Source organism: Oncorhynchus tshawytscha, linkage group LG31 (assembly GCF_018296145.1).
Source record: "Oncorhynchus tshawytscha isolate Ot180627B linkage group LG31, Otsh_v2.0, whole genome shotgun sequence".
Classification (NCBI taxonomy): domain Eukaryota; kingdom Metazoa; phylum Chordata; class Actinopteri; order Salmoniformes; family Salmonidae; genus Oncorhynchus; species Oncorhynchus tshawytscha.
This window is the reverse complement of record NC_056459.1, coordinates 22,558,000-22,572,838: the sequence shown is the minus strand read 5'-3', so window position 1 is coordinate 22,572,838 and position 14,839 is coordinate 22,558,000. Positions and strand designations below refer to the sequence as shown.

Sequence of the window (14,839 nt, the reverse complement as noted above, 5' to 3'; positions counted from 1 at the left end):
AAAAGTTGATTCAATCAAAATAGGACTCTTACAATGAGCAAAATTATCAGCACCACATTTTCTGTGTTCTTTTGTTGTTGTTTTTGTTTCGTTGATCTGTGGCATATTCATTAAGACGATTGTGTTGCAAAACGTTCTCAAACGGAAGCAAAAGGAACATAAAGGGGCGGGACAAACATGAATTTGTCCAATAGAAACTATCGTTTTCGTTGCTAAACGCAATTTTTTGGACTAATCTTTTACACCCCTGGGTTGGTCATGCACTTGCATTGTGCTGTTGTAGCCCACGGGGCATGAAAACTTCCCGTGAGGAAGGGAGACACGATGGCACGTTGCATGGGAAGGAATCGGTCAGAGTTGATCGTTTTCCTGTTCGGGGCTTCTATAGTGGGATATTATATTTTTAACAGGCATAATAATCCAGGTGACATAGGTGGAACAAGTCTAAGAGAAGTTCCCATTGAGCAAGATATTGAAAATGAATTGCTTAAAAAGCCTGTTTATGACAAACCGCCGTTGGATTTAAATGCCTTAGGAGAACTGGGCAGAGCTGTCAAATTGAACCTCGTTGGAGAGGAGAAGAAAAAAGAAGAGGAAAGTATTAAGAAGCACCAGATTAATACCTATGTGAGTGATATGATATCTCTCCACCGCAGCCTACCTGAAAGATGGAATCCTCTGTAAGTTGACAGTGAGTTTCAGTGTGTTGTTTATGATATTTTTCCAGCATTCGTCTTGTGATGTAAGAGTGTTATAAAGCTTTTCAAAAATATGACTGACTAAATAAGTGTTGTGCAGGCCTACCCTCAGGGGCAACATGCACCCCAAAAATCTGAGGGGAAAAATCTGAGGGGGGCGGTCTCGGGGGAAGCTAGAATTTACATTTATCAAACACCTGAAACAGATTTGTTTCAGCAATCTAGAGACATAATCATTGTCGTTAAATCTATGTGAAACATATCCAAGCATTTTGAGCTGTCAGTGGCGTGCATTCATGGATGCCAAGGGAAGCCAGGCCCCCCCACCAAAAAAACATATACAATTATTTATCTTTTGTCTTTTCATCATTTTCCTTCAATTCATAGCATTGCATGCAAGGGAAGCCAGCAAACATTTGGCCTCCCATGTTTAAAAAAAAGTATAAAATAATAGCTAATCAGCGTTGAGCTAAACTGAGTGAGATCATCTGTGAATGGTCCTGGCACACCAAAAAAAAGTGTAAAGGGAAGCCAGTTTGGATTTGGCTTCACTCCTATCGCATCGCATCGAGATAAATACATCATTGACAGAAACAACTTGAATTATTGCATCTCATTGTGTTGTTGTCCTCCCTTGGCTAGTTAGCTAGCTAAAATCGTCATTTTCCTAAATTAGCCATGGATGGAGTTAGGGATTTGGACTTGTAGTTTTACTTAGATCTCTGTACTGGCCAATGACAATAACAGCGATTCTGATCCAAACATAAATTCATACATTGTTGTGCCCCTGGACTCAGAGGATGGAAGTTCAATATCTAGCTAGATGTAGAAGGCTAATGTTAACTAGCTAAAGTTGCCCATGAAAGGAAGTTAGGCTAGCAAGCCAGCATTTTAGCCAGATAGCCAAGGACAAAAAAAATAAAAGCGTGTACTGTATGACAGAGTCATAGACCGTTTCGTCAACATGAAAGAGGATGATGTCATTGGCGTTTCTCTACTAGTAGGGTGAGTCAACATGTTTTTTCTACCTGTTGCACGCACACGCATAGATTAGAACCATGGACAGCCACATCATATTTAGCTTACATTGATTGGACTAAATTGTTTTTTATACCTTTTAGTTGTCATTGTATTAGACTAAGTATAGAATGATTTGTTGAGATGTTGAAATGGTGCTGAAATAGTGGCGGCAGCTCCTGTTTTCTTTGTGACTTGCGGTAACTCTCCATGGTTTTAAATCAATAGCTGTTTAGGAGTCTAAAAATGTTGGAAACATTAACTTGCTTGACCCTGCTGCAGGTAATGTAACCGTTCCGGTGCTCGACGTCACCGGTCTACTAATCACCGCCTCCGACAACCATCATTATGCACACCTGCTCCCCATCGTTACGCACAACTGGACCTCATCATAGAATAGAATAGAATAAAATAGAATAGAATAGAATAAAACTTTATTGTCCATCCAGGATGGATATGTTTCTTTGGCATCACGTTCCATTAAAAGGATCACAAACACATCCATTCTCACATCAGATACATTTAAACCAGTCATTCCATCATGTTGCAAACACTAACAACATAGAGGACATTAATACATTCACTCACAACTGACCGCTGTCCCAACTGCACTAGATAGATCAGTACATATACCGATACAATTTACTTTGCATTTAATAGTCCAACAGCACAAGGAACGAATGAATGTTTGAACACGTTCTGCTTGACCGTGGGCCTTCTGAAGCCCCGGCCAGAGGGAAGCCTCTTGAACTGAGGGTGGGAGGGGTCGCCAACGACAGCCCGTGCCTTCTTTTTGGTTGCCTTGTGGAACAGAATGCTCAAATGTGCCTATGGTCGACCAATTACTTTTCTGGCTGTGTTTGCTATTCTGGTCAGTTTGCTTTTGCTCCTCACACTCAGATTACCATACCAGACTGTCACATTGAACATGAGGATGCTCCCCACCAGCTAAGATTACCATACCAGACTGTCACATTGAACGTGAGGATGCTCTCCACCAGCTCAGATTACCATACCAGACTGTCACATTGAACATGAGGATGCTCCCCACCAGCTAAGATTACCATACCAGACTGTCACATTGAACGTGAGGATGCTCTCCACCAGCTCAGATTACCATACCAGACTGTCATATTGAACGTGAGGATGCTCTCTACCAGCTCAGATTACCATACCAGACTGTCATATTGAATGTGAGGATGCTCTCCACCAAGCTGCTGTCCACCAAGCTGCTCTCCACCAAGCTGCTCTCCACCAAGCTGCTGTAGCTCCAGAACATCCTGGCTGACCCCAAACCCCTTCTATTTCCTGATTAAAAATAAGCACTGGCTTGCTTTGAAAAAAATACAGTCTGTAAACTCAGTTTGTTATCAATTTGTGTCCCTAGGTATTTTAAACACTCAACCACCTCCTCTGGTTGGTCATTCAGAGAGAGTGGTTGGGATATTGGTAAGTTCTTGCTATTGATGATCAGCTCCTTTGTCTTTTCCACATTGATGTGGAGGGCACTTGACCGGCACCATTCTTGAAGGTTGTTGTTCTGTTTTAAATAGCTGTCCCCATCTGATGTAGCATCTTTAAAAAATAGTCCTACCAGAGCCATGTCATCCGCATACTTGAAAAGGCTCACATTGTTTCCTTGGGTCTTCATTTCATTGGTGTAGATAGAGAACAACAATGGTGAAAGTACACACCCCTGGGGAGCCCCTGTGTTCAGGGTCAGTTCATCAGAGAGGGCCCCATTCATGAAGTCCTTGATCCAACCTGCAAGGCCTCCGTTGACATTCAGGTCCAGTAGTCATTTCAGCAGTGTGTGTATTTGCATTGTCTTTAAAGCTGAACTAAAATAAGTAAATAAAATGTGTGCATATGATTTTGCATGTTGAAGGTGACTTGCCACCATTTTCCCCAAGGTCAGGGTAGCATCTTCAGTCCCCCTCTATGCCTTAGAGGCAAATTGTAATGGGTCCAGTTGATCTGCTATGGACAGGGTAAGGTGCTTACTAACAACCCTTTCCATGCATTTGGTCAAAAGGGGCGTGAGGGCCACAGGTTAAAAGTAATTTGGTGATTTGGCCCCTGACTTCTTAGGCACCGGTAAAATGGTCGACACCTTCCAGGAGTTTGGCACTGTTCATGTGCTCAGCAGGAGTTGAAACAGTCGTGTGAAAACTCCCTTCAGTTGGTCGGCGCAGACCTTCAGTACTTTGCCCCGTAGTCCTTCTGGGCCCGGTGCTTTGTGTGGCTTAATATTTGACAAGCAAGAGGCCCCTTCGTTCTTTATTATCTGGACAGGAGAGTATTTGGGGATGCCGTCACATATTTGTTTACATTCGTCTTTAATGCTTGTTTTGGATTGCCTGTACAGAACCTCTGCTCCACTTTATCCTTGAAGTCCTTTTTTGGTTTCCACATTTTTGACCTGAATTCATTTTCTTTCTCCTTTACAGCATCAGTATCCCCTTTCAGGAATGCAAACTTCCTTTCATTGAGGCACATTTTCAAGTCCTTAGACACCCAGGGCTTGTTGTTGGAAAATACTCTGACAGTTTTTGTGTTAATGACAGTATCCTCACAGAACTGGATGTATGATGTAATACTGTATGTCAACTAATGGGGATCCCTGCACGAGTCAAAGAACACAATCCTTGATCTCCTCCCTACTCTCCTCTGCCCATATCTGAATGGATTTCTTATCAGGTTTTTCGCATTTCACCTACTGCCTGTATCTCGGTAGAAGATGGATAACGTTATGGTCTGATTTCCCGATGGGTACTGTGCACACTGCCTTGTATGCGTTCTCTACGTTGCCATAACACTGGTCCAGGATGAGAGTTGAGCGAGTTGGTCAGGTGACATACTGTTGCAGAGTGGGGAGATGTGCAGAAAAGGGAGAGTGTATTAAAATCCCCAAGCACAAATACTGGTTGGTCAGTTGATCGTGAAAGCACAGCACAGCACTGAACAGCACAGCACTCAATCCACTTTCAAACTTGCGACGTACTTGGATTTAGACTTAACAAAACAATATTGAACGATATAACTAGAAACAAACAAACCAAATCAACATTTATTTGCCACATACGAAATGCTTGTGCTTCTAGTTCCGACAATGCAGTAATAACCAACAAGTAATCTAACTAACAATTCCAAAACTACTGTCTTATACACAGTGTAAGGGGATAAAGAATATGTACATAAAGATATATGAATGAGTGATGGTACAGAGCGGCATAGGCAAGATACAGTAGATGGTATCGAGTACAGTATATACATATGAGATGAGTATGTAAACAAAGTGGCATAGTTAAAGTGGCTAGTGATACATGTATTACATAAAGATGCAGTAGATGATATAGAGTACAGTATATACGTATACATTTGAGATGAATAATGTAGGGTATGTAAACATTATATTAGGTAGCATTGTTTAAAGTGGCTAGTGATATATTTTACATCATTTCCCATCAATTCCCATTATTAAAGTGGCTGGAGTTGAGTCAGTGTGTTGGCAGCAGCCACTCAATGTTAGTGGTGGCTGTTTAACAGTCTGATGGCCTTGAGATAGAAGCTGTTTTTCAGTCTCTCAGTCCCAGCTTTGATGCACCTGTACTGACCTCGCCTTCTGGATGACAGCGGGGTGAACAGGCAGTGGCTCGGGTGGTTGTTGTCCTTGATGATTTTTATGGCCTTCCTGTAACATCGGGTGGTTAGGATTAGGGTGTCCTGGAGGGCAGGTAGTTTGCCCCCGGTGATGCGTTGTGCAGACCTCACTACCCTCTGGAGAGCCTTACGGTTGTGGGCGGAGAAGTTGCCGTACCAGGCGGTGATACAGCCCGCCAGGATGCTCTCGATTGTGCATCTGTAGAAGTTTGTGAGTGCTTTTGGTGACAAGCCGAATTTCTTCAGCCTCCTGAGGTTGAAGAGGCGCTGCTGCGCCTTCTTCACGATGCTGTCTGTGTTGGTGGACCAATTCAGTTTGTCTGTGATGTGTATGCCGAGGAACTTAAAACTTGCTACCCTCTCCACTACTGTTCCATCGATGTGGATACAAACAAACAATGAATTCAGGTGAGCTCAGGGTCTGGCAGCAGTACCGCAACCCCAACCCTTTCATCACCTTGATTACTCGCCCTTTATTTAGCCCTCTGTCATCAGGATGGTTTGTGTTCATGTTCAGTACGCTTCTCCTGTTTTGATTATCTGCCTTGTTATTTGATTAAACTCACCTGCTTCCCGATTCCCAGTGTATCCATTACAGATTTATAGCCTGAAATGGCTTCCTTGTAGCTAGTTAGGAGGTTGGGAGATTGGGAAAATATCTTGGCAAGCTAAAGCCCCCCCATTTTTTTTTTTCACTGGACAAACCTGAGGGGGCATGTGTCCCCTGTGACCTCTATGGGCATGACGCCTCTGTCTACACTCCAATAACCCATAGTGGCTAACGCTTCACTCCTCAGCTCAAGAGGATTTGTTGATTTTATGCCACATTGAAACAGCTCAAGATGATTTTATGCCCCCTTGCCCAGTTCTAAATGCCAAAATCGGACAAGATAAAGCTATATTTTGTCATGTTGGATAAAGTCACTAACAAAGCTCGTACAGCTGTTCCTTTTGAGTTTCCTATAGGGCAAGAAATTAAGTCTCAAATGACTTAGTGCCATTTTAGCCATGCACAAACAATAAAGTCCTGCCGCCATATCTGAGACGGCCAAGCACAATGGTAACCAAGAACAGTAACCAACAACAAATAACTGATTTCCTTTCTTCTTCTCCAGTTGTAAGGACCTGGGCCTACAGTGTATTCAGACCCCTTGACTTGTTCCACATTTTGTTACGTTACGGCCTTATTCTAAAATGGATTTAAAAAAATGTCCCCTCATCAATTTACACACAATACCCATAATGACAAAGCGGAAACAGGTTTAGATATTTTGCAAATGTATTAAAAATACAAAACCGAAATACCTTATTTACATTTAAAGTATTCAGACCCTTTACTATGAGACTCGAAATTGAGCTCAGTTGCGTCCTGTTTCCATTGATCATCCTTGAGAAGTTTCTACAGCATGATTGGAGTCCACCTGTGGTAAATTCAATTGATTGGACATGATTTGGAAGTCACACACCTGTCTATATAAGGTCCCACAGTTGACAGTGCATGTCAGAGCAAAAACCAAGTCATGAGGTCGAAGGAATTGTCCGGAGAGCTCAGAGAAAGGATTGTGTCGAGGCGCAGATCTGGGGATCGGTACCAACAAATATCTGCAGCATTGAAGGTCCCCAAGAACACAGTGGCCTCCATCATTCTTAAATGGAAGAAGTATGGAACCAGCAAAACTCTTCCTAGAGCTGGTCGCCCGGCCAAACTCAGCAATTGGGGGAGAAGGGACTTAGTCAAGGAGGTGACCAAGAACCCGATGGTCACTGACAGAGATCCAGAGTTCTTCTGTGGAGATGGGAGAACCTTCCAGAAGAAAAACGACCTCTGCAGCACTCCACCAATCAGGCCTTTATGGTAGAGTGGCCAGACTGAAGCCACTCCTCAGTAAAAGGCATATGACAGCCCGCTTGGAGTTGCCAAAAGGCACCTAAAGACTCTCAGACCATGAGAAACAAGATTCTCTGGTCTGATGAATCCAAGATTCTTAAACTCTTTGGCCTGAATGCCAAGCGTCACGTCTGGAGGAAACCTGGCACCATCCCTACGGTGAAGCAGGGTGGTGGCAGCATCATGCTGTGGGGATATTTTTCAGTGGCAGGGACTGGGAGACTAGTCAGGATCGAGGGAGAGATGAACGGAGCAAAGTACAGAGAGATCCTTGATGAAAACCTGCTCCAGAGCACTCAGAACCTCAGACTGGAGCGAAGGTTCCCCTTCCAATAGGACAACGACCCTAAGCACACTGCCAAGACAATGCAGGAGTGGCTTCGGGACAAGTTTGAATGTCCTTGAGTGGCCCATCCAGAGCCCGAACTTGAACCCAATCAAACATCTCTGCGGAGACCCGGAAATAGCTGTGCAGCGACGCTCCTCATCCAACCTGACTGAGCTTAAGAGTAGTTGCAGAGAAGAATGGGAGAAACTCCCCAAATACAGGTGTTTTTAAAATGTATTTTACCTTTATTAGGCTGAAGTCTCCTGAGGGGAAAAGGTGTTGTTGTGACCTCTTCGTGACTGTCTTGGAGTGTTCAGACCATGATAGTTTGTTGGTGATGTGGATACCAAGGAACTTGAATCCCTCGACCTGATCCCTACAGCCTCGTCAATGGGGGCCTGTTCGGCCCTCCAAATTCTTATTTTCCAATGACGGCCTAGGAACAGTGGGTTAACTGCCAGTTCAGGGGCAGAATTACAGATTTGTACCTTGTCAGCTCGGGGGTTTGAACTTGCAATCTTCCAGTTACTAGTCCAACTCTCTAACCACTAGGCTATCCTGCCGCCCTGCCAAGCTTGTAGCGTCATACCCAAGAAGACTCGAGGCTGTAATCGCTGCCTAAGGTGCTTTAACAAAGTACTGAGTAAATGGTCTGATTAATTATGTAAATGTAAAATTTCAGTTTTAAAAAATTTGGTCTTTTGACCAATAAGATCAGCTCTGAAAACGATCTGATGTGAAAAGATCAGAATTGAGTTGCCTGTCTAATTATGGCTTTAAACACTTTGAATACTGGCCCAGATTTATTATCTTTGGTACCAGCCCTGTTTGTGCTCTAATTCCACTCCTTGTCATGCCAATGACAATCAAATGAAATTGTATTTGTCACATGCGCCGAATACAACAGGTGTAGACCTTAATGCGAAATGCTTACTTACGAGCCCTTAACCAACAATGCAGTTCAAGAATGAGTTAAGAGACAATTGACAATCTAGCTGTTCTGTCTTTGACAATTCTTTGGGCCTTACTCTGACACTGCCTAGTATAGAGGTCCTGCATGGCAGGAAGCTTGGCCCCAGTGTTGTACTGAGCCGTACGCACTAACCTCTATAGCGCCTTACGGTCGGATGCCTAGCAGTTGCCGCAGTTACCATACCAGGCGGTGATGCAACCAGTCAGTATGCCCTCAGGAATTCAGCTGTATAACGTTTTGAGGATCTGGGGACCCATGCCAAATCTTTTCAGTCTCCTGACGGGAAAAGGTGTTGTCGTGACCTCTTCGCGACTGTCTTGGAGTGTTTGGACCATGATAGTTTGTTGGTGATGTGGATACGAAGGAACTTGAATCTCTCGACCTGCTCCACTACAGCCTCGTCGATGTGAATGGGGGCCTGTTCGGCCCTCCTTTTCTTGTAGTCCACAAACATCTCCTTAGTCTTGGTTACGTTGAGGGATAGGTTGTTATTCTGGCACCACACTGCCAGGTCTCTGACCTCCTCCCTATAGGCTGTCTCATCGTTGTCGGGGATCAAGCCTACCACTTTTGTGTCGTCAGCAAACTTAATGATGGTGTTGGAGTCGTGCTTGGCCACGCAGTCATGGGTGAACAGGGTAAACTGGAGGGACTAAGCAGGCACCCCTGAGGGGCCTCCATGTTGAGGATCAGTGTGGCAGATGTGTTGTTGCCTACCCTTACTGCCTGGGATGGCCCGTCAGGAAGTCTAGGATCCAGTTGCAGGGGGAGGTGTTTAGTCCCAGGGTCCTTAGCGTAGTGATGAGCTTTGTTGGCGCTATGGTGTTGAACACTGAGCTGTAGTCAATGAACAGCATTCTCACATAGGTGTTCCTTTTGTCCAGGTGGGAAAGGGCAGTGTGGAGTGCGAGTGAGATTGCGTCGTCTGTGGATCTGTTGGTGCGGTATGCGAATCTGAGTGGGTCTAGGGTTTCCAGCATAATGGTGTTGATGTGAGCCATGACCAGCCTTTCAAAGCACTTCATGGCTACCGATGTGAGTGCTACGGGGCGGTAGTTATTTAGGCAGGTTACTCGCTTTCTTGGGTGCAGGGACTATGGTGGTATGCTTGAAACATGTAGGTATTTCAGACTTGGTCAGGGAGAGGTTGAAGACCAGTTGGTCCGCGCATGAGTACATGTCCTGGTAATCTGTAATCTATAGGATTCAATCTTAGTCCTGTATTGAAGCTTTACCTGTTTGATGGTTCGTCTGAGGGCATAGCGGGATTTCTTGTAAGCGTCCGGATTAGTGTCCGACCCCTTGAAAGCGGCAGCTCTAGCCTTTAGCTCGGTGCGGATGTTGCCTGTAATCCATGGCTTCTGGTTGAGATATGTACATACGGTCACTGTGGGACGACGTCATCGATGAATCTTATTGATGAAGCCAGTGACTGAGGTGGTATACTCCTCAATGCCATTGGAACATATTCCAGTCTGTGCCTGCAAAACAGTCCTGTAGCGTAGCATCTGCATCTTCTGACCACTTCCGTATTGAGCGAGTGACTGGTACTTCCTGCTTTAGTAGTTTTTTTTCCACTTGTAAGCAGGAATCAGGAGGATAGAATTATGGTCAGATTTGCTAAATGGAGGGCGAGGGAGATCTTTGTATGTGTCTCTGTGTGTGGAGTAAAGGTGGTCTAGAGTTTTTTTCCTTTTGGTTGCGCACGTCGCATGCTGGTAGAAATGAGGTAAAACGGATTTAAGTTTGCCTGTATTAAAGTCCCCGGCCACTACGCGCGCCACTTCTGGATGTTTGCTTATGGCCTCATACAACTTGTTGAGTGCGGTCTTAGTGCCAGCATTGGTTTGTGATGGTAAATAGACTGCTACGAAAAATATAAATGAAAACCCTCTTTGTAGATAGTGTGGTCTACAGCTTATCATGAGGTACTCTACCTCAGGCGAGTAATATCTCGAGACTTCCTTACTATTAGACTCCGTGCACCAGCTGTTATTGACAAAGAAACACACCCCACGCCTCCCCCCATGCCTCATCTAGCTGTTCTGTCCATCCGATTAACGGAAAACCCAGCCAATTGTACATTATCCATGTCGTCGTTTAGCCGCAATTCGGTGAAACATAAGATATATAGTTTTTAATGCCCCGTTGGCAGGATATTCTCGAACGAAGATCATCCAGTTTATTTTCCAGTGATTTCAAGTTGGTCAGTAGAACGAATGTTAGAGGTGGGTTACTACCGTAGCACAGTTGGTTGGGAGCCTGTAAAACGGCAGCCATCCCCTCCAGCGCCATTCTCAACCATTGAGTGCCAATGAGTGGCATGATGGCACAAACGGGTCTGGGATCAGGCTACAGATCTATAACAAGTGATATGTTTCTCTCTTCTCCAGTTGTAAGGACCTGAAGTATGACTACAGGAGGTTGCCATCTACCTCAGTGGTGATTGCCTTCTACAACGAGGCGTGGTCCACGCTGCTACGCACTGTCCACAGTGTCCTGGAGACATCACCTAACTCACTGCTACGAGAGGTGGTGCTGGTGGACGACTATAGTGACAGAGGTACAATCATAGACATACATGGCCTGCATGTGCTGATCTAGGATCAGGTCCCCCCTGTCCATGCAATTTGTGTTAATTGTGATTTAAAAGACAAAATCCTAGATCAGCACTCCTACTCTGAGACCCTGATGGACAGACAGGCTTGGCTAGAGTAGACATGATATGCCATTCTGCCTGCCAAAGCAAATGAGAGACAATATCTGATGAATATGACATTCAATATGTTAAGGTCACAGGTGTAGTGCACAGTTTTGGCTCTGTACTGAAAGTGCTCTTTCTTGAAAATTTGACTTCTGACATGCAACGTTTTTTGTAGACTAATGAACCAAATACAGTTTTTGAGTGAACTATCCCATTGAATAGATTTCAATCATTTTGAATGCCAGTTGGTAAACATGCAGCCTTGCCCATCGGTCACTATTTAACCCTCTCATGACGAAGTATTGGCCAAGAGAGTCACTGGAAATATTTTATAAGATTTCTGTCAAGCAGTTGGTTGTATTATTTAATTAATGACCAATTAACCACAAAGTTCAGGCACACCTATTAGCTGAACCACGCTGTGGTAACATAACACATACCTACATTTCTTTGTCAGTCGAGGAAATGTACAATCTTGCTTTCCATCAATCATGAAATGTAAACAACAGCCCTTTTTGTTTCACCGCAGCTCATTTGAAGGAGCCGTTGGAAAACTACATCTCCAGCTTGAAGAAGGTGCATCTGATCCGGGCCAGGAAGAGGGAGGGCCTGGTACGGGCCAGGCTCCTGGGGGCCTCCATTGCCACGGGTGACGTGCTGACCTTCCTGGACTGCCACTGTGAATGTCACGAGGGCTGGCTGGAGCCCCTGCTCCACAGGTGAGAAACCCCATAGCAGGCCAGGTGAGGACTGCTCTTCTTCAGTCTAATTGTGGGACTGTAGTAGAGTAGTGCCTCCCTCCATTCATTCTACCTTGCAGTTGTACGTATCATGCTGCTGTGGATATGTATAGCTACATGAACTATTTTCCCCACCAATCCTCTTTTTCACCAATCCCAAACCTGTAATCCTGCCTACTTAAATAAAGGTTAAATATTTTTTTCATTTTTATAATCTTGTTATACTCCAAGTCTGTTATAACCCTGTTATACTGCAACCCCCTGCTACCTGCTGCCCAGCCCTGTTATTATCCTGTTATAACCCTGTTATAGGGTGACCCCCTGCTACCTGTTGCCAACCCTGTTATAACCCTGTTATAACCCTGTTATAGGGTGAACCCCTGCTGCCCAGCCCTGTTATTATCCTGTTATAACCCTGTTATAGGGTGAACCCCTACTACCTGCCGCCAACCCTGTTATAACCCTATTATAACCCTGTTATAGGGTGAACCCCTGCTACCTGCTGCCCAACCCTGTTATTATCCTGTTATAACCCTGTTATACTGCAACCCCCTGCTGCCTGCCACCAACCCTGTTATAACCCTTTTATACTGCAACCCCTTGCTAACTGCAGCCAACCCTGTTATAACCCTGTTATAACCCTGTTATACTGCAACCCCCTGCTACCTGCCGCCAACCCTGTTATAAACCTGTTATAACCCTGTTATAGGGTGACCCCCTGCTACCTGCCACCAACCCTGTTATAACCCTGTTATAACCCTGTTATAGGGTGACCCCATGCTACCTGTTGCCAACCCTGTTATAAACCTGTTATAACCCTGTTATAGTGCAACCCCCTGCTATCTGTCGCCAACCCTGTTATAACACTGTTATACTGCAACCCCCTGCTGCCTGCCACCAACCCTGTTATAACCCTGTTATACTGCAACCCCTTGCTAACTGCAGCCAACCCTGTTATAACCCTGTTATACTGCAACCCCTTGCTACCTGCAGCCAACCCTGTTATAACCCTGTTATACTGCAACCCCTTGCTACCTGCAGCCAACCCTGTTATAACCCTGTTATACTGCAACCCCTTGCTACCTGCAGCCAACCCTGTTATAACCCTGTTATACTGCGACCCCCTGCTACCTGCCACCAACCCTGTTATAACCCTGTTATAACCCTGTTATAGGGTGACCCCATGCTACCTGTTGCCAACCCTGTTATAAACCAGTTATAACCCTGTTATACTGCAACCCCCTGCTATCTGTCGCCAACCCTGTTATAACACTGTTATACTGCAACCCCCTGCTACCTGTCGCCCAACCCTGTTATAATAATCCTGTTATAACCCTGTTATAGGGTGACCCCCTGCTACCTGTTGCCAACCCTGTTATAACACTGTTATACTGCAACCCCCTGCTACCTGTCGCCCAACCCTGTTATAAGAATCCTGTTATAACCCTGTTATAGGGTGAACCCCTGCTACCTGCTGCCCAACCCTGTTATTATCCTGTTATAACCCTGTTATAGGGTGAACCCCTGCTACCTGCCGCCAACCCTGTTATAACCCTATTATAACCCTGTTATAGGGTGAACCCCTGCTACCTGCTACCCAACCCTGTTATTATCCTGTTATAACCCTGTTATACTGCAACCCCCTGCTGCCTGCCACCAACCCTGTTATAACCCTGTTATAACCCTGTTATACTGCAACCCCTTGCTACCTGCAGCCAACCCTGTTATAACCCTGTTATACTGCAACGCCTTGCTACCTGCAGCCAACCCTGTTATAACCCTGTTATACTGCAACCCCCTGCTACCTGCAGCCAACCCTGTTATAACCCTGTTATACTACAACCCCTTGCTACCTGCAGCCAACCCTTTTATAACCCTGTTATACTGCAACCCCTTGCTACCTGCAGCCAACCCTGTTATAACCCTGTTATACTGCAACCTCCTGCTACCTGCCGCCAACCCTGTTATAAACCTGTTATAACCCTGTTATAGGGTGACCCCCTGCTACCTGCCGCCAACCCTGTTATAACCCTGTTATAACCCTGTTATAGGGTGAACCCCTGCTACCTGCTGCCCAACCCTGTTATTATCCTGTTATAACCCTGTTATACTGCAACCCATCTGCTGCCTGCCACCAACCCTGTTATAACCCTGTTTAACTGCAACCCCTTGCTACCTGCAGCCAACCCTGTTATAACCCTGTTATACTGCAACCCCTTGCTGCCTGCAGCCAACCCTGTTATAACCCTGTTATACTGCAACCCCTTGCTGCCTGCAGCCAACCCTGTTATAACCCTGTTATACTGCAACCCCTTGCTGCCTGCAGCCAACCCTGTTATAACCCTGTTATACTGCAACCCCTTGCTGCCTGCAGCCAACCCTGTTATAACCCTGTTATACTGCAACCCCTTGCTGCCTGCAGCCAACCCTGTTATAACCCTGTTATAACCCTGTTACACTGCAACCTCCCGTGTTTACTTCTGCATTCTTCTCCTTTTCCTCCCAGGATAAAGGAGAAGCCATCGGCTGTGGTCTGTCCCGTCATCGATGTCATTGACTGGAACACTTTTCAGTATCTAGGCAACTCTAGGGAACCCCATATCGGAGGATTTGATTGGCGGCTGGTCTTCACCTGGCACCTGGTGCCAGAGTACGAGCAGAAACACAGACGCTCTGCCATCGATGTCATCAGGTCTGTGGTACCCTAAAATCCCCAGTGTATCGGAGTGGAAAATGGTCCAATCCTAAATGAACTATCAAGATGTACTTTAAAATGACATGCATATTATTAGAGATCAACAATTGTTATAAACACCATGTACTGTATA

The 14,839-nt window shown here is 45.2% G+C and overlaps 1 protein-coding gene across 1 annotated transcript in view; it reads left to right on the top strand.

Annotated features, from left to right (window-relative positions):
• The first annotated feature begins 282 nt into the window (after positions 1-282).
• The window catches only part of LOC112229251 (polypeptide N-acetylgalactosaminyltransferase 12), a 26,848-nt gene continuing 12,291 nt past the window's right edge, over positions 283-14,839 (top strand). The window contains exons 1-4 of the mRNA XM_024395089.2: positions 283-680; positions 10,961-11,130; positions 11,801-11,990; positions 14,518-14,703. Coding sequence (XP_024250857.2) covers positions 325-680; positions 10,961-11,130; positions 11,801-11,990; positions 14,518-14,703 — 902 coding nt within the window. The 5' untranslated portion in view covers positions 283-324. The remainder of the gene's footprint in view (positions 681-10,960; positions 11,131-11,800; positions 11,991-14,517; positions 14,704-14,839) is intronic.